The 26,399-nt window shown below is 42.8% G+C and overlaps 1 protein-coding gene across 4 annotated transcripts in view; it reads left to right on the top strand.

Moving 5' to 3' along the window:
- The window catches only part of grik1a (glutamate receptor, ionotropic, kainate 1a), a 329,820-nt gene extending 312,576 nt beyond the window's left edge, over nucleotides 1–17,244 (top strand). For 3 of the 4 annotated variants that reach the window (XM_078408895.1, XM_078408897.1, XM_078408898.1), the window contains one exon: nucleotides 16,211–17,244. In XM_078408895.1, the coding sequence (XP_078265021.1) occupies nucleotides 16,211–16,366 (156 nt within the window). In that variant the 3' untranslated portion in view covers nucleotides 16,367–17,244. The remainder of the gene's footprint in view (nucleotides 1–16,210) is intronic. The other variant, XM_078408896.1, reaches the window with a different exon arrangement.
- Nucleotides 17,245–26,399: the final 9,155 nt, after the last annotated feature.

Consider the following 26,399-nt stretch of genomic DNA (forward strand, 5'->3'; position numbering starts at 1 on the left):
CAGAGTCCTCGTGTAATGTTACACGCAAGATCGTTGCTGTGCACAACTTAGATCCACTGCACAGCACTACTTTAATGTGCCATTTTAGACAAATATTGAGCCGTAATTCTTCAAAAGCAAATATTTCTCCTAACATTTCACGTCATTCTTCAAGCGATAATCTTATGGAAATGCTAGCCACTGCAAATATTATTTCCTTGTTTGCCATCCCCAAACCTTCTAAATAAATCCTATGGGCAAAGATTATTTTTCATAACACGTCTTGGCACATCCTTAATCTTTTCTATTTATATGCAAAATTTCCAAATTTGCAAGCTTTCTTTAAAATATTTCTTTCATCTCATTATCCCATTGAAGTTTCTTTGTATCCTTTCTAATATACTTTCTTTTATATCCTTGGAGCTCTATCCAATACTTCAAATGAGTTCTTATGGGGAATGAGTAACATTCCTTTGCCTTTGTATTCAATGGACTTAAATATAACTCCGAGAAATGCACATGCCATTTTCCCTTCTGCCCCATATATATTTTTATAATTTTTACAAATTTGATTAAGAGAGCAGAACATTTAGATTTGCTCTCAATGCATTGAGCAGCTAATAATTGATCTATTTCTGAAGCTACTTATGCAGAGAACATATTGTAATCAGTCATTTAAGCAAAAATACTGTGTTGATCATTAAAAGGGGAATGTTTTTGTACATGCAAATCCTTGTTCTTTGTTTAAAAAAGACTTACATAATTTGTCTACCCTAAATCCTGCATTTAATCCTCCAAAGACGTACAGGTATGTAGGTTAATTGGCTGGGTAAATGTAAAAATTGTCCCTAGTGGGTGTAGGATAGTGTTAATGTACGGGGATCACTGGGCGGCACGGACTTGGAGGGCCGAAAAGGCCTGTTTCCGGCTGTATATATATGATATGATATGATAATTCTTCCCAAAAAAAGTACTTTCTGTAGTCACATCAGCTTGCAACAAACGGGCACTTCCATTGCCAGATTATCTGTCAGCAACTTTGCATCAGATAATTTTAGATCAAAATGCCTGAAATGTTATGAAAAGTCATAAACTCCAAGGAAACCTTCTTCCCGAATGACTTCAATCCATCAAGTACGAAGGATAATGCCATTTATCCTTTTTTTTTATACCACATCATTCTGAAGGCAAAAGTAATTTGAGTGTGCGGAAGAATAATCACATCCACAGCGCCACTCATTGCCTCTTGCATTGTTGTGATGATTCCTTAAAAAGAACAAAATAAATAACTATTCGCTTCTGCAGTGATGCATGCAATAATGCCATCAAATTTAAATTGCTGAAGGTGCATTCTTCAGAGGCACGTACATATTCCAATATCGTCAAAGGCCAGGGAATGTAGTAGACAATAGACAATAGGCAATAGGTGCAGGAGGAGGCCATTTGGCCCTTCGAGCCAGCACCGCCATTCAATGTGATCATGGCTGATCATTCTCAATCAGTACCCCGTTCCTGCCTTCTCCCCATACCCCCTGACTCCGCTATCCTTAACAGCTCTATCTAGCTCTCTCTTGAATGCATTCAGAGAATTGGCCTCCACTGCCTTCTGAGGCAGAGAATTCCACAGATTCACACCTCTCTGACTAAAAAGGTTTTTCCTCATCTCCGTTCTAAATGGCCTACCCCTTATTCTTAAACTGTGGCCCCCTTGTTCTGGACTCCCCCAACATTGGGAACATGTTTCCTGCCTCTAATGTGTCCAACCCCTTAATAATCTTATACGTTTCAATAAGATCCCCTCTCATCCTTCTAAATTCCAGTGTATACAAGCCTAGTCGCGCCAGCCCTTCAACATACGACAGTCCCGCCATTCCGGGAATTAACCTAGTATTCTGGGAATTAACTAGTACTAGAGTCATAGAGTGATACCACATAGAAACAGGCCCTCCGGCCCAACTTGCCCACATTGGCCAACATGACCCAGCTACACTCATCCCGCCTGCCCATATTCCTCAGCCCATATTCCTCCAAACCTGTCCTAACCATGTACGTGTCTGACTGTTTCTTGAACGTTGGGCTAGTCCCTGCCTCAAATACCACCTCTGGCAGCTCGTTCCATACGCCCTCAGTTACGCCACCTTACATCTATAGTTACCCCTCAGATTCCTTATAAATCTTTTCCCCTTCACCTTAAACCCATGTCCTCTGGTCCTCGATTCACCTACTCTGGGCAAGAGATTCTGTGCATCTACCCAATCTATTCCTCTCATGATTTTGTGCACCTCATTAAGATCTCTATAAGGTCACCCCGACTATCCACCAGTACCTCAGCAATAGACAATAGACAATAGGTGCAGGAGGAGGCCATTCGGCCCTTCGAGCCAGCACCACCATTCAATGTGATCATGGCTGATCATTCTCAATCAGTACCCCATTCCTGCCTTCTCCCCATACCCCCTGACTCCGCTATCCTTAAGAGCTCTATCTAGCTCTCTCTTGAATGCATTCAGAGAATTGGCCTCCACTGCCTTCTGAGGCAGAGAATTCCACAGATTCACAACTCTCTGACTGAAAACGTTTTTCCTCATCTCAGTTCTAAATGGCCTACCCCTTATTCTTAAACTGTGGCCCTTTGTTCAGGACTCCCCCAACATTGGGAACATGTTTCCTGCCTCTAACGTGTCCAACCCCTTAATAATCTTATACGTTTCGATAAGATCTCCTCTCATCCTTCTAAATTCTAGTGTATACAAGCCTAGTCGCTCCAGTCTTTCAACATACGACAGTCCCGCCATTCCGGGAATTAACCTAGTAAACCTACACTGCACGCCCTCAATAGCAAGAATATCATTGCTCAAATTTGGAGACCAAAACTGCACACAGTACTGCAATAGTGGCCAGCATTTCAACACCAGCAAGTTTCTATGATTTGGTGAGGATAAAAATGCCAAAACCTGGCCGCCAGGAGACAAAACAATTCCAGAAAAGTGTGTTTTTTTTACTCAGAAGCTTGCTACACATCATGGTGGCAAATAGGCAAATCCAGCCCCTTTAAAAAATAGAATTAATTCAAGAAGTTATATTGAACTGGTGTTGGTTAATGCAACTCTGTAGGGCGTGCAGCGTAGGTTCACTAGGTTAATTCCCGGAATGGCGGGACTGTCGTATGTTGAAAGACTGGAGTGACTGGGCTTGTATACACTGGAATTTAGAAGGATGAGAGGGGATCTTATCGAAACGTATAAGATTATTAAGGGGTTGGACACGTTAGAGGCAGGAAACATGTTCCCAATGTTGGGGGAGTCCAGAACCAGGGGCCACAGTTTAAGAATAAGGGGTAGGCCATTTAGAACTGAGATGAGGAAAAACTTTTTCAGTCAGAGAGTTGTGAATCTGTGGAATTCTCTGGCTCAGAAGGCAGTGGAGGCCAATTCTCTGAATGCATTCAAGAGAGAGCTAGATAGAGCTCTTAAGGATAGCGGAGTCAGGGGGTATGGGGAGAAGGCAGGAACGGGGTACTGATTGAGAATGATCAGCCATGATCACATTGAATGGTGGTGCTGGCTCGAAGGGCCGAATGACCTCCTCCTACGCCTATTGTAGGAGGTATTTCACAGCTGAAGTCTCAAGAATTAAGACAATACTGCACATTTAAACTGTCAAGTTACACAAACTGCAACATTGACATTCAGAAGAGTAAAATCTTACAATCACATCCATGCCTTCATTGACTAGGATTAACTCAAGGCATTTTATAGTCAATGAAGTACTCTGTGTGTAGCAATGGTACTCAAGGGAGGATGGGGAGGAGCTGTTCTGACATAATCATCAATCTTAATGCAGAAATTATTTCCAGTCACTAATTTTATTCATATCGGATAAAATAGGAAGAACCTGAACCAGACTAACTGGGAAGATCACCGATTAATAAATTATTTTTCTTCATGTGTTTCACGAAGATGCGACTTTTTCTGCATCATCCAGTTAAGATATTCTTGGCTTAAAAACAAGTTTAAAATAGTTTTGGGCAAGCAACCATTCAACTCTGTCAACAAACTAGAAAAGCAAAGTCAAGAGTCAATACTGTTTAAATGTCAAATGCACCCAATATGAATCACAACAATTAAAGTCTTACTAGCTGCAGCTATGCAGGTACTTTAGATGCAACAACAACGTCTATATACAATAAATGAACAGTTATGGTGGTGCAGCGGTAGAGTTGCTGCCTTACAGCGCCAGAGACCCTGGATCGATCCTGTCCACAGTGCTGCCTGTACAGAGTTTGTACGCTCACCCCGTGACCTGTGTGGGTTTTCTCCAGGAGCTCCGGATTTCTCCCACACTCCAAAAAGACAAACAGATTTGTAGGTTAATCGGCTTGGTAAAATTGTAAATTGTCCCTAGTGTGTGTTGGATAGTGTTAGTGTGCAGGGATCGCTGGTCGGTGCAGACTCAGTGGGCCGAAGGGCCTGTTTCCGCGCTGTATCTCTAAACAAAACTAAACCAAGTTATTCAAGAATGCGATATAGTGCAAAAAGCCAATGTACAGCAACCAGGGAAGTGCAAGGTCCACAGTGGTTCAATGCTGCAGTGGTTATGGGTCAAGACCTGATAATTGATGGGTGGAAACAGTTCTTGAACCTGGAGGTAATGGTTCTTAGGCTCCTGTATCTTCTTTGTGATGGTAGCAGTGAGAAGAGAGCATGGGCAGGGTGATGTGGATGTGTGATATTACCTGCTGTCTTCAGGCAACGCTTCCTGTAGATCCCTTCAATTGTGTGGAGGTCAGTTCCCATGATGGACTGGGCCACTATCTGCAGCCTCCTTCATTCCCGACTGTTTGAATTAACAAACCAGGCCATGAAGCGACTAATCGGTATGCTCTCCACTGTACACCTGTGGAAGCTCAATAGAGTATTCAGAGACTTGCCAAATCTCCCCAAACGTCTAAGGAGGTAGAAGCAATAGCGAGCTTTTGTTGTGTTGTGCTGGGCCCAGGACAGATCACAAAGTTATGCACACCTGGGAACACCAAGCTCTCCACTGCTATCCTCCCAATGAAGCCAGGTGCCTGGTCCCCCAGTTTTCTCTTCCTGAAGGCAACAATCTGCTCCCTGCCTTGTTCCGGAAACACTTAACCAGATTATCAATCTCCCTCCATCACTCTGATGCGTTGCTACCGGTTATTCATCTAACAACGGTGGTACTGTTGGTGAATTTAAAGATAGTGTTGGAGCTGTGCCTGGCTACACATTCATGCGTATTAGAGAGAGTAGAGCAGGGGACTGAGCACACAGCTGTCCTAGTGCATCAGTCACTGAAAGGAAGCATGCAGATACAGCAGGCAGTGAAGAAAGCCAATGGAATGTTGGCCATAACAAGAGGAGTTGAGTATAGGAGCAAAGAGGTCCTTCTGCAGTTGTACAGGGCCCTAGTGAGACTGCACCTGGAGTACTGTGTGCAGTTTTGGTCTCCAAATTTGAGGGATATTCTTGCTATTGAGGGCGTGCAGCGTAGCTTTACTAGGTTAATTCACGGAATGGTGGGACTATCATATGTTGAAAGACTGGAGCAACTAGGCTTGTATACACTGGAATTTAGAAGGATGAGAGGGGATCTTATCGAAACGTATAAGATTATTAAGGGGTTGGACACGTTAGAGGCAGGAAACATGTTCCCAATGTTGGGGGAGTCCAGAACAAGGGGCCACAGTTTAAGAATAAGGAGTAGGCCATTTAGAACTGAGATGAGGAAAAACTTTTTCAGTCAGAGAGTTTTGAATCTGTGGAATTCTCTGCCTCAGAAGGCAGTGGAGGCCAATTCTCTGAATGCATTCAAGAGAGAGCTAGATAGAGCTCTTAAGGATAGCGGAGTCAGGGGGTATGGGGAGAAGGCAGGAATGGGGTACTGATTGAGAATGATCAGCCATGATCACATTGAATGGTGGTGCTGGCTCGAAGGGCCGAATGGCCTCCTCCTGCACCTATTGTCTATTGTCTATTGTCTATAGACGTGAGTGCCACTGGTCAGCAGTCAGTGAGGCGTGTGTGCACGCACTGGTCAGCAGTCAGTGAGGCAGGCCACCTTGCTCTACTTCAGACTGATGTCTAGATGGGGACCTTGGACCACAGTAATGAGAGGCTGTAGATGTCCGCATAACCTCCAGCCAGTTGATTCGTGCGGGGTTTGAGAACACGGACAGCTTCACCATGAGGACTGGATGCTTTCTGAGGATCTTCTGCCAAGATTCTTACATATCTTATGGATATGTAGGAGGTTTCCAATTAAACTGGGCAAACTCCAAACATAGTGAGCTCCTTTCCAATGCAACCAAAGAACAAGAACTTTAATAGAGACACAAGAAACTGTAAATGCCGGAATCTTGAGCAAAACACAGCGTGCTGGAGGAACTCAGGAGGTCAGGTAGCAACTGTGGAGGTAAATGGGCAGATGGCGTTTTGGGTCGAGATCCTTCTTCAGAACTTAATTGAATAAACATCGAAATAGAAATTGACTTGACTGTTCGCGAGGACCATTTTACAATCATTCATTTGTGCCATGCTCTTGCCAAGAGGCAATAGTAACTAAACTCTAACTCCTGCCAGCATACATCCGTAACTCTCTGCTGTGGGGCAATAGATAGACATATAATAGAATATGAATGTTTGAGAACTCCAATCTAATTATTTTTTGCCAGAAACCTAGCATAATCCCAGGCATTATCAGCTGACTTTTTTTCTCAAGTAAAATGCCTTCTTTTAAGGTTTTAAATTTCAAGCTGATTCATTGCTGATCTGACAAAACAAGTCATGTAAACCTCAGTGACTCAAACTCAACAGGATGGACATTTCGTTTGAATGGGTAAGGCTCTAAGACGAGGTGAAAATCGTCATTTTCTGCCATCTTCAATCTGCGCAATCCCTCCCTGCTCCCCCTTGCAAGGACCATTCCATGTTATGCTTTCAAATATAAAACAATTGTGGGCCAATTTAAAGTGGCTGGCACAAGTAAAATCATCCAGTAATGAGAACAAACATACCAGGAGAATGATTACCCCCTCTCTTCCTCTAGCATGCCTCTTCTCATTTCTCCGAAAAGATCATTTATGCTTTCAAGATCACAACTGTGGTCACGGTGGGTGGCAGAGTGACACAGCAGGTCGAACCTCTGCCTCACAGCACCAGAGACTCAGGTTCAATCCTGACCACGGTTGCTGGCTATGTGGAGTTTGCACGTTCTCCCTGTGATCCCATGTGTTTCCGCGGAGTGCTCTGGTTTCTTCCCATGTCGCAAGGACGTACAGGTTTGTAGGTTGGTTTGCCTCTGTAAATTGCCCCGAATGTGCAGGCAAGCAATGGTGGGATAAGATAGAAACCAGTGTGAACGAGGTTGATCGATGGGCAGCATGGACTCAGTGGGCCGAAGGGCCTGTTTCTGTGCTGCACCTCAAAAACAAAACACATGTCCCAAAGTGCATTACGGACAACAATTGTGTTGGAAGTGCAGGCATTGTTGTAAGATCGACCACATCGAAGTACAGACATTGGTGGACTGCAGCAGAGCCGATGGTTCAATAACTTTTGTTGTCTTCGTGTTGGTTAAAGATTGAGACATTGAGGAAACTGTGGTGCTCCTTCTTGAAGTATTGCCATTGGATACTTGGCATCTGATCGAAAGGGTAGGCTGGACCTTACTTTAGTATCTCATCTGAAAAATACTACCTCCATCTATGCAACACTCCTTCTGGACTGCATGAAGGTCCCTGCACCAACTTTATGGTAGAGTCTCTGGAGTGGGTATTGAACTCATGCATTGATTCAGAGACTAGTGTGCCAGCACTGAGCCGTGAGTCCAATGGCATACACTTGTTACGGCAGTCAATACTGATATTTGTGAATTCTTCACAGATAATAATAATAATAATAATATATTTATTTTATATAGCGCCTTATCACATGCTCAAAGCGCTTTACAAATACAATTAACATAGAAACAAACAGACAAACTATCCTGACGGAAAAGCGGCGAATACTCAACGCCAGCGTCCTCTCACGTCAGGGTCCGGCAGCAGACATCAAAAAGCACAAGACACACAGATACAATTTTTTACACAAAACAGCCATCACAGTGATTGCTCCAGGCATACCCTCACTGTGATGGAAGGCAAAGTCTTATCTCCTCCTCATTCTTCTCCCGTGGCGCCACGAGGCGATCGAGGCTCCCAACCCCTTGAAGCCCCCTTCGTCTGAGTATGTGCTTGATGGAATATTCAATTGGTAGCAAGTGTGGCATTTTACTTCATCCAAGCCAAAGAGTAATGAGAAGGTAGATGAGTTGGGTGATTTTAGTGCAAGATGCTTTGAAAAGGACATTTTTTTATTAAGGTGCCTTTGGCTATTTTGGTCCTGGGTCATTGGTAGGATATCGTTATTTCAGATCAATTAATCCCTTGCTTATGGATTTTAGTATCTTTTCCATGCAAATGCTTAAAATTATGGAATAATGGGGACAAAGATGTTCTCCAGGTTAGAGGGGAAATTTGAAACGACAAAATTATGAGATGATCAGAAGGAAATTGATTAAAAGCGAAAAATAGGTATATTAAATTACACAAAGAGTGCTTGTATTATGACAGTTTTCTTCAACCAGTCATACATACAGAGGATAAGAAAATAACTGCAGATGCTGGTACAAATCGATTTATTCACAAAATGCTGGAGTAACTCAGCAGGTCAGGCAGCATCTCGGGAGAGAAGGAATGGATGACGTTTCAGACTGAAGAAAGGTCTCGACCCGAAACGTCACACATTCCTTCTCTCCCGAGATGCTGCCTGACCTGCTGAGTTACTCCAGCATTTTGTGAATAAATCGATACATAGAGAGGACATGCTTTATATAACTGGTGAAACTCGGTTATTAAGAAGACAAAATGTTATCACTCTATTCTTAAACCATAATAAGAATTTTTGTGAATGCATGAAGATTTCCTTATCAGCTAGCATTCTGATGTGGCAAAATTTTATAATATTTGGAAAAGACTGGTTTAAACGTGCTTTCTTGCACATGTCCAACAATGAATAATTATTCATTGGGTTCAATAATTATTCATTGGCTTCATTGAAATCTGAGGTGTTTGATTTATCGAGTACATATTAACATTCACCAGAATGTTATTAGGTTAGAGCATCTAAATATAATAATCTAAAGGAATAATGCCAGTGTAATCAGGGCCACTGCACCAAATTCAGCAGTTCTAGGTTCCAAACATAAACAGCCTAAAATCATCAAAATGGTTTCTAAACCTTTAACTGAAGAAATTCCACTCTTGTATTTAATTTTAGTAGATGTGTTTTTATGTTTTGAACCTTGAGGTAGCATATTCAAGGTCTGTGATCCTCAGCTACTGAATATATTTAAGATCGAGTTCAATAATGTTCAGGGATTAAGAGAATCAAAGGATATGTGGTTAGCTATCTGTTCGCTCGATCATCCGAAGATTGCTACTATAAAAGTACTTTATAACCATTTGTACTGCTATTTTAAAAGTAATTTACTGTCACATGTCGACCTAAAAGCAGCAATTCTGATGCTCTCTGAGTAGTCTCCTCCTTCTGTCGTATGTCTTTTAGACCTGCAGCTCCGTTGAGGCGAGCCAGGCCAACGTGTCATCGTCCAGGTCAATCAGACCTCGTTCACCATTCGGTGGGCGGTATTTGGGGCAACTGGTGACTGTGTACTCCACTGTCTGTGTTGGGTCCCCACACTCGCAGAAGGCACTGTCCACGAGATCCCACCTCTTCATCGCTACTCCATAGCGCCCGACGCCTGTCCTCAGGCAATTGAGGGTTATCCACTGCTTTCGGGGCAGGTCCTGGCCAGGGATGTCCATGGGTTCACCGATGTAGCGGTGTGGCCTAGATGGTTCCGCTGACTTCCACTGGTCTCTCCATCTTGTCTTGACCCAGGCGGCCTTGGAAGTGTCAGCCGGTGTTGTCCAGAGCAGCTCGTGGGCTTGCATGGCAAAGGGGCGCCGTGACTTGAGGCGCACATGTCGTGGTGTCTCCGTGACGATCTGATGGAGAAGGTGGAAGTCACTGGTCTGGGCCTTTCCAGAAAGGGCCAGCGTGGCTGCTTCTCGTCTGGTGTTGGCCGGGGCGATGCCGGCAAGGACGGGCAGTTGGTTTACTGGGGTAGCTCGTAGGCATCCGGAGACAGTCCATAGGGCGCTGTTGAGACAGCCCGCATCGCCCTCTCTGAGTAGTGAACCAGAGGAAGTCCAGAACATGTCTAAATCTACATCTTTTGCCTCAGAGAATTAAATGCCATTGATGGAGTCAGGCATGCCCACTGTAAATTCATCAGACTGAATAACAAGGGAAAAAAATATGTTCCATTTACATTTTCAAGCCCCCAAATTCTCTTTCACTTAGAAACCCCTCGTTCCCACTTATCCAGAGACGGTTTTCCAAGGTAATGTTGCATTTCATTTAATGCGATATTCCAGAAGTAAATACATCTTTGAGATTTTGAAAATCCAGTTAATAACATTGCTTCTTTTTAAGCCGATGTGTACTGTCACAAGCAGTCTCAGATATTCATCCCTTTGCATTCTACTTTTTACAGATGCTTAAACAGTTAGCCAAGCAGATTCCAAAAAGGATTATTATTCTTTTAACAGAAAAAAAGTCTCAAACTAATGTGATGCCACAACAAAGAGTCAAATTAATGTAATGGTAGTTTAAATCATCAATTAACTGAAGGGCCTCGGCAGTGATTTTTAACTGAACAACAAAAGTTAACTATTGCAAAGTTCTGATTATTTTATGTACTTTTTTAAACAATCTGATTATATAAACAAACCACACTTGATTTTGTGTCACCAATTCTTTGTTTGAGTTTTGTTTTCTCCCCATTTATCTTCGAAGAATCTAACGATACACGATCTTGCTTTTATTTTGCTTTCTCATTGAAATTATGTTAAACACTCAATTATAAATCCATGCCAAAATGTCCAGTGCATGATGACAATAATGACAATAAATGATACAAAGCTGGGTGGCAGTGTGAACTGTGAGGCAGATGCTATGAGGTTACAGGGTGACTTGGACAGGTTGTGTGAGTGGGCGGAAGCATGGCAGATGCAGTTTAATGTAGATAAGTGTGAGGTTATCCACTTTGGTGGTAAGAATAGGAAGGCAGATTATTATCTGAATGGTGTCAAGTTAGGAAAAGGGGACGTACAATGAGATCTGGGTGTCCTAGTACATCAGTCACTGAAAGGAAGCATGCAGGTACAGCAGGCAGTGAAGAAAGCCAATGGAATGTTGGCCTTCATAATAAGAGGAGTTAAGTATAGGAGCAAAGAGGTTCTTCTGCAGTTGTACAGGGCCCTAGTGAGACCGCACCTGGAGTACTGTGTGCAGTTTTGGTCTCCAAATTTGAGGAAGGATATTCTTGCTATTGAGGGCGTGCAGCGTAGGTTTACTAGGTTAATTCCCGGAATGGCGGGACTGTCATATGTTGAAAGACTGGAGCGGCTAGGCTTGTATACACTGGAATATAGAAGGATGAGAGGGGATCTTATCGAAACATATCAGATTATTAAGGAGTTGGATACGTTAGAGGCAGGAAACATGTTCCCAATGTTGGGGGAGTCCAGAACCAGGGGCCACAGTTTAAGAGTAAGGGGTAGGCCATTTAGAACTGAGATGAGGAAAAACTTTTTCAGTCAGAGAGTTGTAAATCTGTGGAATTCTCTGCCTCAGAAGGCAGTGGAGGCCAATTCTCTGAATGCATTCAAGAGAGAGCTAAATAGAGCTCTTAAGGATAGCGGAGTCAGGGGGTATGGGGAGATGGCAGGAACGGGGTACTGATTGAGAATGATCAGCCATGATCACATTGAATGGTGGTGTTGGCTCGAAGGGCCGAATGGCCTACTCCTGCACCTATTGTCTATTGTCTAAATACTCAATATTCATCTTAATATTATATTATTATTATTATTATTATTATTATTATTATTATTATTATTATTATTATTATTATTATTATTATTATTATTATTATTATTATTATTATTATTATTATTATTATTATTATTATTATTATTATTATTATTAAATGTCTTATTATTATATATGTATTAACATACCATCAAATACCACTATTTGATGGTGCTAATACATATTATTAAATATATATTTTAATAATATGTATTAACATACCATCAAATAGTGCTTTACAAGTCCTTTAGAGCAAATAAAGTGAGAGACTACTTTCGAAACGGGGAGAAGATTCAGAAATCTGGGGTGGAAAAGAAGGCAAATACAATGCTAGAATTCATTTCAAAGGGACTAGATTATAAAAGCATGGATGTAATGCTGAGGATTTATCAGACACTGAGGAGGCCGTATTTGGAATACTGTGAGTAGGTTTGGACCTATATCTGAGGAAGGATGCACTGCCTTCAGAGAGGATTCAAAGGTGGTTTACAAGAATTATCCTGGGGGTGATTGGGTTAATGTATGAGGAGCGTTTGAAGTCTCAGGGCCTGTACTCGCTGGAGATTTGAAAGATGAGGAGGGGGGGGGGGGGGGGGGGTCACGTTGAAACCTACCAGATAATGAAAGGCCTAGACAGAGTGGTCGTGGAAAGGATGTTTCCATTAATGGGAGAGTTTAGAGCCAGAGGGCACAGCCGCAGAATAAAAGGATGTACCTTCAGAATAAGGACGAGGAGGAATTTCTCTAGCCAGAGGGTGGTGAATCTGTGGAATTCATTGTCACAGATGGTTGCAGAGCCCATCATAGGGGATTTCATGATACCTTAAACTAATGGCCAACAAGTGCTCTTGTGAACAAGGCAGCTATCAATAGACAACACTGCAAAATCAATTAGAACAAAGCCTATTATCAGGTCATAATTATATTGCAATTTTTGGGAACTTACTTCACAGAAATTGACTTCAGTTTCCAATATTTGAAGGATGGATATATTTTGAAGTATGGTTTTAGCTCTAAAGACAGTTCCAATATTCTACGGTGATTTGCAGCAATGCAAACAGATGGGGTGGGGAGGAATTGTCAGGAACATTAACATGAGGCACAGCATTAGACTTGATGTTATTGAATAGTGGAGAACGGTTGTGTGACCCCACCCCTGCATCTATTTCATAAGTGATAGGAGCAGAATTAGGCCATTCGGTCCATCAAGTCTATTCCGCCATTCAATCATGGCTGATCAATCTCTCCCTCACAACCCATTCTCCTGCCTTCTCCCTGTAATCCCTGAATATTTCATATTCCTCGGGTGCAGCCTTATGCATAAGGCAAAATTCCCAAGCCATTGCAAACTTTGTTTTTTTTCCCCCTGATGTTCCCACTCAAGACTTCCCCATGGGCTTTGAGTGCAGCCACCTTTGTGAACGTAATTGCGCGTTGGTGGACCTGATCAAGGGAGATCGTTTTGTTCGCTATCCAGAGCAAAACCAAACATCGCTTGGAGTCATGACCAACGGTCAGATGAATGAACTTTGGTGTATTGGTAATATTTGTGTGCTGATCCTTATAATGGTTCCAAGAGAAGATGCACAATAGACAATAGGCAATAGGTGCAGGAGTAGGCCATTCGGCCCTTCGAGCCAGCACCACCATTCAATGTGATCATGGCTGATCATTCTCAATCAGTACCCCATTCCTGCCTTCTCCCCATACCCCCTGACTCCGCTATCCTTAAGAGCTCTATCTAGCTCTCCCTTGAATGCATTCAGAGAACTGGCCTCCACTGCCTTCTGAGGCAGAGAATTCCACAGATTTACAATTCTCTGACTGAAAAAGTTTTTCCTCATCTCCGTTCTAAATGGCCTACCCCTTATTCTTAAACTGGGGCCCCTGGTTCTGGACTCCCCCAACATTGGGAACATATTTCCTGCCTCTAACGTATCCAACCCCTTAATAATCTTATATGTTTCGATAAGATCCCCTCTCATCCTTCTAAATTCCAGTGTATACAAGACAGTGTATATAATAATTCCAGTGTATGCACAGTGGGTTGACACCCAAAAATAGAAGGAAAAAAAAAGAATCATTCGGAGCAGTATCTTTGCAGGAATCTACCACAGAAATGCTGCAACTTGTCAGGATAAGTATCTTGGAGGTTCACAATCATATGACGTAAACGACCATACCGAGCTCTGTCAGTCACTTCCTGGCGGTTGGGTGGGGCCTAGCTGAGATGGTGTAGGCCTTGCCACCGAGACAATAACCTCTTGGAACTGTGTCAGATGAGTCCCAGTGCAGGATTCACGAGCCCGTTTGTTCAATTAGGCACAGTTTATTGTGGAAAAATTAATGATAATAATTTACAATTTAAAATGATCATATTGCAGTGATTGTGTGGGAAGGAACTGCAGATGCTGGTTTAATCTGAAGATAGCACAAAATGTTGAGTCACCCATTCCTTCTCTCCAGAGATGTCCCGCCTGTCCCGCTGAGTTACTCCAGCTTTTTGTCTATATTGCAGTGATTTCTTTTTTTTAAATGTAACCCTATTTGTCGTTGTTTATCTTATTTTTAATTGCATTTCCGGGCTTTCTGAACATCATAGATAATCATAAATTTTGAAAGGTTTTGACAGAAAACAATGTTGGTTTCATGACATGTTATCTCTAAAAAACAAACGTACACAGACTTCCAGCAAAAAGCAAAGAGCTGCAGGAACTCAGGAGGACATAGAAATATAGAAAATAGGTCCAGGAGGAGGCCATTTGCCCTTCGAGCCAGCACCGCTATTCATTGTGATCATGGCTGATCATCCACAATCAGTAACCCGTGCCTGCCTTCTCCCCATACCCCTTGATTCTGCTAGTCCCTAGAGCTCTATCTAACTCTCTTTTCAATTCATCCAGTGAATTGGCCTCCACTGCCCTCTGCAGCAGAGAATTCCACAAATTCACAACTCTCTGGGTTGCAACCGGTCCGGCTGAGCCAGATGGTCACATCGCACAGTGATCCGGCACAGATCTACTTGCACTTTATTCTGTCTTAAAACTGTTACAATTTGTCTCGTTGGGTTGTTGTTGTTTAAATTAATTAAATTATTGCATCGTATGGGAGGCGCATTCCCAATCTCGTTGTACCCCTGTACAATGACAATAAAGATATATTGTATTGTATTATATTGTATTGTATTGAAAAAGTTTTTTCTCACCTCAGTTTTAAATGGCCTCTCTTTTGTTCTTAGACTGTGGCCCCTGGTCATGAAACATTGGTGGAGGGAAGTGGACAGGCAACACTCTGGGTTGGGAACTTTCTTAAGGCTCTGACGGACGGTCTCTCATTCTGAAGAATAGTCCCGACCTGAAACGTTGTCTGTCCACTGTCCTCCACAGGTACTGCCTGACCTGCTGAATTCCTCCAGGGCTTTTGTAGCTCAAGGTTCCAGCATCTGCAGTCTCTTGTGTCTCCAGTCACAGACCTTCCCTCTCTGCATTTAATTGATCTAATTGCTGCATTTTATTTCTTTGCAAAATGATGTGTTCCTGTTTTCAGTAGCAAAGAATTGTTTTTTCAATGAGCAAGTCCTTAGCCTATTCCAGGGAGAATCGGCGAGACATAAAGGAGAGGGCGATCACGTCAGATGCAAGCATCTACCAGATATTAACCCAGTACGCCAGGACTGGAACGTGTGACTCCAATTACGGCACTCTCTAGAATGAGCTTGAGCCTATATTGAAGTCACAAGAGACTGCAGATGCTGGGGGAAAAAAAACAACTGCTGGAGGAACTCGGTGGTAGGGCAGCATTTGAGGGAAGGAAAGTATTTCTGACGATTCACACTGCATCATATCTGCTGAGTTCCTCCAGCAGTGTTATTTGAGCACACAACCGTCTGGCCAAGAGCTGGAAATGTTACCATTGGACCCATCCCAGTAATGTTTCTGTCAATTTTAAATACTATACACAAAATTGGTTGATTTTGTGTGACTCTCGGCACTAGGAGTCATGATCAAGGGTTCGTCTGCAGTGAAGGCCGAGGAATTAGGGCATACAGGCCAACTCCAACACAGAGAAGAAAGGAGACCAACGATGTGATAACTTTAGATACTCAGCTTTCAATAAAGTAGTAGCTATGGATATTTGTATGAGAGTAAATGGATATGAAGGGTGTGCAAAAGTGAGACTAGGTTTACAAAGTACTGCAAAATTCATATGTTCCTGCTTTTATTTCCTAGTGCTTTACATTCAGCACAGTGATTGAGGAGCTCCGAATTTCACTTCGCTGCCACAAAAAGCTGAACAAAAATTCCAGAACCAGGAGAAAATATGCATTGTCAAGCATCCTCATGTGTCATCAGAGGCGGATTGTACGGAAAGAGACAATAACATGAAGTTGGCAACTGCACTCAGCAGCAAAGACTTCTCGATGCCATCTCCAATTCTGCTTTGACCTCATGGAAAAGATGTTGGATTCTCGTGGCTCTTGACACAAGACATAACGTTGGAATTTAAAGACTCGCGGAGCTGATTTTTTTTCTAAATAATCAAACTATGGCGAAAGATTTTGTGATCAATTGTTTCCTTATCCATTTGCAGAGTTGGGGAGTTAATTGATTGCCTTTGTATTTAACTGATGGAAAAGATTTCTCGTGACATCCTCGACAGTCAACATATGATTAATTGAATATATTACATCTGGTCAATGCAGCTGAAATAGTTTCTTGCAAGGATCTTTGTAGCACGAGAATCTGCTAAAGAATAGTCATTTCCTCGTGGTGCTTACTGTTCAACTAAACACATTTATTAAAGTCTAAGTGATAAAACATCTTAAAAGATCAAACCCTTCTCCTCTGTAATCATTGCTACTGTATTAGCCGCAGCACATAGTTGATTAAAGACAAACAGGGCTTTACTAGAGTTTAATTTATAACATTTCCTGCTGAATTCACCACTAAAGTCAATCGTTTTGCTGTAAATCATTGGACTAGATCCTTGTTCTCCCTGACATTTGCTAAATGCAATCTCCTCTTCTGTAGAATGAGTTGGGTATTCACCTTTTGCTTTTGGGATACACATATAATAAATGGGTTCCATACTTTCTTGGACTTTATTTCATTGTGGGAACTTCTAAACAGTGAATAAGTAATCCTTAGACAGGCTCACCTGTTTCATGAATGCATTTTATGTTTTAAAAAGATTCAGAGGGGCCAGGAGTGATCTTTACAAGTTTTGGCAATTCTGCCATTCGAGCCTTGGTTTAGTCTGTTTTGGTTTCATGAATAAAAGACTGACAGCTTTTCAAAAATGTGGCTCCATTAACTCAATATACCCATGATTTTATGAATGAACTGAGACTCGTTGCTTACTGCACCACTGAAAGAGGGTGCTTATTGAATGCCTCGTCCAGAAAACCAACACCCACATGAAATACATGCTGAACAAGGTCAGTTTTCTGCATCACTTCCTTCAGAACGACTGAAATGAATTCCCTGAGAATGCAGGAAAGTACCTGTGTACAGGAGATAACAGCCAGAGTTGGAGTGTCCAAATTGCAACTTCCTTGCAAGAGCGATGTAGACATTCAACTGTGCACCCCACTTCCTATTACTAATCGGTCTGATGGTGATGAAAGGGAGCTGAGAAGCTGTACCTTGGGTAGAAGTGGAGGCCAGTAGTTGATCTGTAGAGCTAGTCCACTTTTAGTTTAGTTTAGAGATCCAGCGTGGAAAAAGACCCTTCAGCCATCGAGTACACACCGACCAGCGATCCCACACACTAACACTATCCTACACACACTAGAGGCAATTTGCAATTTTTACCAAGGCAATTAGCCTACAAACTGAACGTCTTTGGAGTGTGGGTGGAAACCAAAGTAAACCCAGGGAGAACGTACAAACTCCATACAGACAGCACCCGTAGTCAGGATTGAACCCGGGTCTCTGGTACTGCAACAACTCACCGTGCTGCCCCGGCGAACTTTACAAACAGCCTTGCACATGTGAAAATCCAAAGCTTTCTGCCCAAATCAGCCATGGCCTATTGCTCATGCAGCCTGTGTTCATGTATGGCATTATCTGTTGTGATTGGATTGCCCTAGAAACTTTTCACTGTCCATGGTCCAAGTCGATAATTCCCTGAAAGTGGCAACGTAGGTAGAGTGGTAAAGAAGGCAGACAATATGCTTGCCTTCATTGTTCAGTACACAGAGTGTAAGAGCCATGGTCATGATGCAGCTTTATAGAACTTTGTTTATGCCAGATTTAGAGTATTGCATGCAGTTCCCATCACCCCAATAGACGAAGGATGTGGAGGCTTTGGAAAGGGTGCAGAGGACGTTTACCAGAATTATGCCTGGATTAGGGAGTGTTATTGTATAGGGAGAGGTTGGACAGACCTGGATTAGTTTCTCTGGCACACTGGAGGTTGAGGGGAGTCCTGATAGGAGGAGATAGAATTATGAGAGACATCGATAGGGTAGGCAATCAGAATAGACAATAGACAATAGACAATAGGTGCAGGAGGAGGCCATTCGGCCCTTCGAGCCAGCACCGCTATTCAATGTGATAATGGCTGATCATTCTCAATCAGTACCCCATTCCTGCCTTCTCCCCATACTGCCTGCCTCCGCTATCCTTAAGAGCTCTATCTCGCTCTCTCTTGAATGCATTCAGAGAATTGGCCTCCACTGCCTTCTGAGGCAGAGAATTCCACAGATTCACAACTCTCTGACTGAAAAAGTTTTTCCTCATCTCAGTTCTAAATGGCCTACCCCATATTCTTAAACTGTGGCCCCTTGTTCTGGACTCCCCCAACATTGGGAACATGTTTTAGCTTGGATAAAATGATCTAATACGAGAAGGCATAGCTTTAAGGTGAGAGGGGCAAGGCTTAAAGGAGATGGGCGGGGAAAGTTTTTTTTTACTCAGAGTGGTGAGTACCTGAAATGCACTCCTGGGGTGATGGTGGAGGCAGATACGATAGTGGCAATTAAGAGACTATTGTATAGGCACATAGATAGGCAGGGAATGTAGGATATGGATTATGTGCAGAGTTAGTTCTTGGCATCCTGTGCGGCACGGTACGGCACGGTAGCGCAGCGGTAGAGTTGCTGCTTTACAGCGAATGCAGCGCCGGAGACTCAGGTTCGATCCTGACTATGGGTGCTGCACTGTAAGGAGTTTGTACGTTCTCCCCGTGACCTGCGTGGGTTTTCTCCGAGATCTTCGGTTTCCTCCCACACTCCAAAGACGTACAGGTATGTAGGTTAATTGGCTGGGTAAATGTAAAAATTGTCCCTAAATTGTGTAGGATAGTGTTAATGTACGGGGATCGCTGGGCGGCACGGACTTGGAGGGCCGAAAAGGCCTGTTTCCGGCTGTATATATATGATATGATGATAGACCTTGTGGGTCAAAGGGCCCATTCCTGTGCTGTTCTATGTTTTATGGTACAATAAACGTAAACCTAAAAAGTTACAAATGCATCTAAAAACCACGTCAGAGAGGCCTTGGTCATTTATCTTCCACAATGTGGTTTGTTGCCGCATTGTTTATGTTCATGAAATAAAGTCAGGATTCAAGGTTGCCTTTCAACTCCTATTGAATCCATGAACAATAAAATGATCGCTAATTCCAAATCCTAGCTATTTATTGCTTCCACCATCAGCAGCATCTCTAAATAAAAAGTAGCATTGAGTGCTGCAATACCATTCGTCTCCCATTACTGAAGCTGCTTTATATGCTGAAGCACATTATTATGTTGGCTTGAGGATGTTCACAGATAGCTTTGGTGCAATATAGTAGCCAAATGTAATAACGGGGCGGCACGGTGGCGCAGAGGTAGAGTTGCTGCCTTACAGCCAATGCAGCGCCGGAGACTCAGGTTCGATCCTGACTACGGGCACCGTCTGTACAGAGATTGTACATTCTCCCCGTGACCTGCGTGGGGTTTTCTCTGAGATCTTCGGTTTCCTCCCACACACTCCAAAGAAGTACAGGTATGTAGGTTAATTGACTGGGTAAATGTAAAAATTGGCCCTAGTGTGTGTAGGATAGTGTTAATGTGCGGGGATCGCTGGGCGGCGCGGACTCGGTGGGCCGAAGGGCCTGTTTCCGCGCTGTATCTCTAAATCTAAAATCTAAAAAATAACCAAACAAAAAAGTCCAGTTGTTTGGGAACATGAGTTCTGATAATCGCATTTCATGTTTATTTTCAATAGTAAGTTTATAGAGTAGACTCTTGGAGCAGGTAATTTTTCACCATCTTTGAAAATACATATATTAGATCGCAAGGACTGGAGACACATATTAGCCCCACTGCACAATTGCTCCCCAAACTGAGTTCAAGGCTCTGGAAAGGTTGTGTCGGTCCACAACATAGCACCAGGATCTCAAATAGGTCAAGATTGTGGATACTTGACTCTAGATACTAGAGCTTGCAATCATTTCTGCAGTTCACTTCTGATCACTTCACAGAAGGCACCAGATACTCATTTCCATTTCCAAAACAATTCAATGTTTTCTTTTGGTATTCATAAAATTAAAAGAAAAATGAACATCAAAAGTTCCTGTTCAAAACCAGGAAAAGAAAAGCTGAACTTTTTAATGAGAAATTTCAATTTCCAAAATAATATCTCAGGCAAAATATTTTTTGGAAAGATATACACATTTCAGAATCAGAATCAGAATCAGAATAGCCTTTATTGTCATCCAAGAAAACAAGTCTTTTGGACGAAATTCAGTTACCCACAGTCCAACAATAAGAGCAATAAAAATAAGCGATTTCACACACAATCACAAACCAACACAAAACAAAAAAAAGAAACATCCATCACAGTGAGTCTCAAGTAGATAGGTTTATCCATTCAATCTTCTGCTAATGCCTTAATTTCTCTCACTTACTTTAAAACTCAACTGAGCGTGGCATTGGCTTTGATTTTGTCAGATGCAGCAAATTCTACAATCTGAACACATTGAGTGCACCTAATACTTAGAATCCATTAGTACTTTTTAATCATTTGAACTCAGTGGATTTGTGTCATCAATTTCCGTTTGGTTGACTTCTAAAATTATTCAAAGATCAGGCTTGAATGTTAACCATTTCTTGGGGTAATTGATGTTGATTGATTGTTACTTCACAGATTGTGAGAGAGATTGAAAGGGCCAGATCATTCAACCCCACCCCCTGGCAATTATGTCAAGAACTTGCTGGAATTTACCTGCTTTCCGACATCAGGAGAAGAAATTGCTTTTGCATTCCCACCGGCCTGGTTTCTCTCGGTGGCACCAGCTAGGAGTTTGGAATGCCATGGTCAGCTGCTTCAATGCATTTTTAAAAGTAGGTACAATTTAGTGAGGAAAGGAACAGTTATTTACCTTTCTGAAATTTTTAGAACTGGAAAATTCCGAGGCAGCAGAGTGAGTAAGCGGCCAGACCTCCCACCCATCCCTGTTTGCTCTGCAGTTACAGGATGCGATGTGCTTTGTTCTACAACCCATCCCAAGACCGTGTGGGCCCCTCATTGATGGAACTCAACACTCTAGCTCGATGTTAAGCTCCACGCTACATAACCACCATCTCCACACTCTGCAAAGCATGTGACCGGTCTCACACGCCCGCTGATAGAGTCATAGAGTCATAGATTGATACAGAGTGGAAACAGGCCCTTCGGCCCAACTCGCCCACACCGGCCAACAATGTCCCAGCTACCCTAGTCCCACTTGTCTGAGCTTGGTCCATAACCCTCTAAACCTGTCCATTCCATGTAGCTGTCCAACTGTTTCTTAAATGATGGGATAGTCCCAGCCTCAACTACCTCCTCTGGCAGCTTGTTCCATACACCCACCACCTCTGTGCCAATGATATAATTTCCTCCACTTCACAGATGAAGCTGACATTTCTCAGCTGAGTCCTTTATTGGGGTGGAAGGTGGGTATAAGGCCACTCATTCCCCACACAAACATAAACAAGGGGGGGAAACTGCAGTCCAGAAATTGCTCTCAATTAACTGGGAGGAAAAGAGAATTACAAAATATACACAAATGTCTCCCATAAACATAAAGGTGTTGTTTACTACAAAAGCTATTCAGGATCTTTAGTTTAGTCTTGTTTAGAGGTACAGTGTGGAAACACCAAGTCTGCACCAACCAGCGACCCCCACAAACTAAAACTATCCTATACACACTAGGGACAATGTTACATTTATACCAAACCAATTAACCTACAAACCTGTAGGTATTTGGAGTGTGGGAGGAAACCAAGGATCTCTGAGAAAACCAGGCAGGAGAACAAACAAACTCTGAAGAAGGGTCTCGACCCGAAACGTCACCCATTCCTTCTCTCCCGAGATGCTGCCCGACCTGCTGAGTTACTCCAGCATTTTGTGAATAAATCGATTTGTACCAGCATCTGCAGTTATTTTCTTATACTCCGTACAGACAGCACCTGTAGTCTGGATGGAAGCTGGGACCCTACTGCTGTAAGGCAGCAACTATAGCGCTGCGCCACCGTGCCACCCTCTCACTGTGACTATTACTGATGCAGATCTATTTAGTGATTACAGAGCAGACGGCAGTAAACCTGATGTTGTCCTAACTATGACTTCACTCCTGTTCTCCACAAACTGCCCAAGCCCCAGCATCAGCCAGAAACTCTGGTCCTTCTTGGGGCTGACCCAGACTGAGCGCCATTCAATAGTTCCAATCTCCTTGATGTTGTTAGATCCCTGGGAGCATATTCTGCCCCCTTGATGCAATGGACAAGAGCTCGACTGGCTTGGGTCAGAAGGTTGGAGAAGCAGTGTTCACCTTCCCAGTGGTTGGAAGATCCAGCCCTTTGAGCAGCAGGAAGCAACTGCAGATGCCGGTTTAAACCAAAGATAAACACAAAATGCTGGAGTAACTCAGCGGGACAGGCAGCATCTCTGGAGAGAAGGAATGGGTGACGTTTCAGGCCAAGATCCTTCTTCAATGGTGTCAGATTAGGTATAAGGGGAAGTGCAACGAGACCTGGGTGTCCTTGTACACCGGTCACTGAAAGTAAGCGTGCAGGTACAGCAGGCAGTGAAGAATGCTAATGGCATGTTGGCCTTCATAACGAGAGGATTTCAGTATAGGAGCAAAGAGGTCCTTCTGCAGTTGGACAGGGCCCTGGTGAGACCATATCTAGAGTATTGTGTGCAGTTTTGGTCTCCTAATTTGAGGAAGGACATCCTTGCTATTGAGGCATTGTAGCATGAGTTCACGAGGTTAATCCCTGGGATGGAGGGACTGTCATATGAGGAAAGATTGGAAAGACTGGGCTTGTATTCACTGGAGTTTAGAAGAATGAGAGGGGATCTTATAGAGAAGTATAAAATTATAAAAGGACTGGACAAGCTAGATGCAGGAAAAATGTTCCCAATGTTGGGGGAGTCCAGAACCAGGGGACACAGTCTAAGAATAAAGGGGAGGCCATTTAACACTGAGGTGAGAAGACACTTTTTCACCCAGAGAGTTGTGAATTTGTGGAATTCTCTGCCACAGAATGCAGTGAAGGCCAATTCACTGGATGAATTTAAAAGAGAGTTAGAAAGAGCTCTAGGGGACTAGTGGAATCAAGGGATATGGGGAGAAGGCAGGCACAGGTTACTGATTGTGGATGATCAGCCATGATCACAATGAATGGCGGAGCTGGCTCAAAGGGCCAAATGGCCTCCTCCTGCACCTATTCTCTATGTTTCTATGTTTCAGACGAAGGGTCTCGACCTGCAACGTCACCCATTCCTTCTCTCCAGAGATGCTGCCTTTCCCGATGAGTTGCCTCACCTTTTTTGTCTATCTTAGCTACTGCTCCACTGATTTCTGATCTGCAAATCTCAGAGAAAAATTAAGATAAACCTCCTGTCCGCATTCGATTGTACTTAGTTTTTTTAAGTTCCGTGCTCGCCAAGCTCACAGCTGTTCCCACTGATAGACACAAGGCACCATTACACGTGAATACCAAGATAAATAATTACTGCCTGGTTCACAAATACGTTGCAGTTCCTTCACCCTTTATGATTCCAAATCCCTGAACCCCTGAACTAGATGCATTATGAGAGCACTTTCCTCTACACAAACCATTCCAAAGATTAAGACATAAAATCAACTATTCAAAGACCACATTCTCTGAGTGGTCGTGTCTTAGCTATAGGCATCCTGCTGACAACATAACATAGGACCATCGCTATTTGAAAGGACACTCTCTGGCAACAGCTGTGTGCCGTCTGTCCAGCCCTCTCCTATTGTGGCCACTGACAGTTTTAAAAAATAATTCTCTCAAATTCATAGCACTACAAATGGGAATGTTGTTTTTACGTACATTCAAAACAGTAGAATGTAATCACGTTGAATTTTAGGCTTCCTCACATCCCCGGCTTTTTTGCTGAAGTAATGCTTAACATTCAAGAAAAGCTGTCAAGTCAGTTCAGGTTTGTGTAGATGCTGGTTTAAATCGAAGGTAGACACGAAATGCTGGAGTAACTCAGTGGGTCAGGCTGCATCAGGTTTGTGGCTTGATGTCAGTATGACAATCATATATTAGATTGCATAAAGTATTGATCAATAGAAAATATGAGTGCAGATGAACTGATTTTTAAGTTTGCAAGTTGCATCTCAGCAATTAGAGCCGAGGCCTCACATAGTTACATAATGCATTAATGGGTTAAATGGCATTTAATGATCTCATGAGATAAATATACAGATGATACAAGGAGAGGCAAGAAAGTAGTTAAGGACGGGTGATAAGGACGGGTGATAAGGACGGGTGATAAGGACGGGTGATAAGGACGGGTGATAAGGACGGGTGATAAGGACGGGTGATAAGGACGGGTGATAAGGACGGGTGATAAGGACGGGTGATAAGGACGGGTGAGGCGAGTGGGCAAAAAAAGACAGATAAATGGACATATAAAGTTGTCCACGTGGGTTAAAAACTGGAGAAAAGTAGAATATGTTTAAGTAATGGTTTTCAGAGGGATCTAGGTGTCCCTGAACATGATTTGCTAACGATTAACAGATTAGTGCAGCATGCTAGATAAAAAGGGGAATTGCAAAGAGGAATTGAGATCAACAGTGAGGAACTCTTGCTCGAATGATACGGGAGTTAGGTGGCACCACATCAGGAGGACTGCATACAATTTTGATCTTAATTGAAGGATAGCAATGGGTGGACGATTTTATTGCTGGGGTGAGGAGGTTGTCCTATGAGAAATATTAAACAAATTAAGCCTACGCTTTCTCAAATTGAACAGTGATTTTATTGAAGGATCCTGGAGTCTGAGGGTCCTTGACATGGAAGAAGATTTCCCTTGGCAGATAAATTAAGAATTAGGGAAGAGTCCAGGGAGATGGTTAATGACTTAGGAGTGAGACAAGGAGGACATTTTTTCTTACAAAAGATAGAGATTTCTTGAAATTCATTCTTGAAATGCTATTGAGGGCGTGCAGCGTAGGTTTACTAGGTTAATTCCCGGAATGGCGGGACTATCATATGTTGAAAGACTGGAGCGACTAGGCTTGTATACACTGGAATTTAGAAGGATGAGAGGAGATCTTATCGAAACGTATAAGATTATTAAGGGGTTGGACACGTTAGAGGCAGGAAACATGTTCCCAATGTTGGGGGAGTCCAGAACAAGGGGCCATAGTTTAAGAATAAGGGGTAGGCCATTTAGAACTGAGATGAGGAAAAACTTTTTCAGTCAGAGAGTTGTGAATCTGTGGAATTCTCTGCCTCAGAAGGCAGTGGAGGCCAATTCTCTGAATGCATTCAAGAGAGAGCTAGATAGAGCTCTTAAGGATAGCGGAGTCAGGGGGTATGGGGAGAAGGCAGGAACAGGGTACTGATTGAGAATGATCAGCCAAGATCACATTGAATGGCGGTGCTGGCTCGAAGGGCTGAATGGCCTCCTCCTGCACCTATTGTCTATTGTCTATTGTCATTGCTCCTACAAATTGTTAATGCTGAGTCATAAACTATATTAAAGGCTCGGTTATAATTTTGAACTACCAATGAGGTGAAAGTTGGGGAGATCATGGAAGAAAATAGGGTTAAGACGAAGATCAGATGACCTCTTTACAGAATGGTGTAGTAACTCAGCGGGGCAGGCAGCATCTCTGGAGAGAAGGATTGGGTCACCCATCTGCAGTTCTTTCCCACACACCGGATGAGCTATGATCTTCCCGACAGGTAAATAGGATTGACCATTATACATAGTGTTATCCGTACCTGGAAACAATTAAAGCTTACGTTAAAATTGAGTAAATTATCTGTTTTCCTTCCTATTGCGAATAATCCTTCTTTTAAACCGTCTGTCTTAGATAGAGGCTTTGCTCAATGGAAAAGTTATGGAATCAAAAGGGTGGGAGATCTTTATCATAAGGGAACTTTTCTTTCGTTTCAGGA

The sequence above is a fragment of the Rhinoraja longicauda genome, chromosome 12 (assembly GCF_053455715.1).
Source record: "Rhinoraja longicauda isolate Sanriku21f chromosome 12, sRhiLon1.1, whole genome shotgun sequence".
Lineage (NCBI taxonomy): Eukaryota > Metazoa > Chordata > Chondrichthyes > Rajiformes > Arhynchobatidae > Rhinoraja > Rhinoraja longicauda.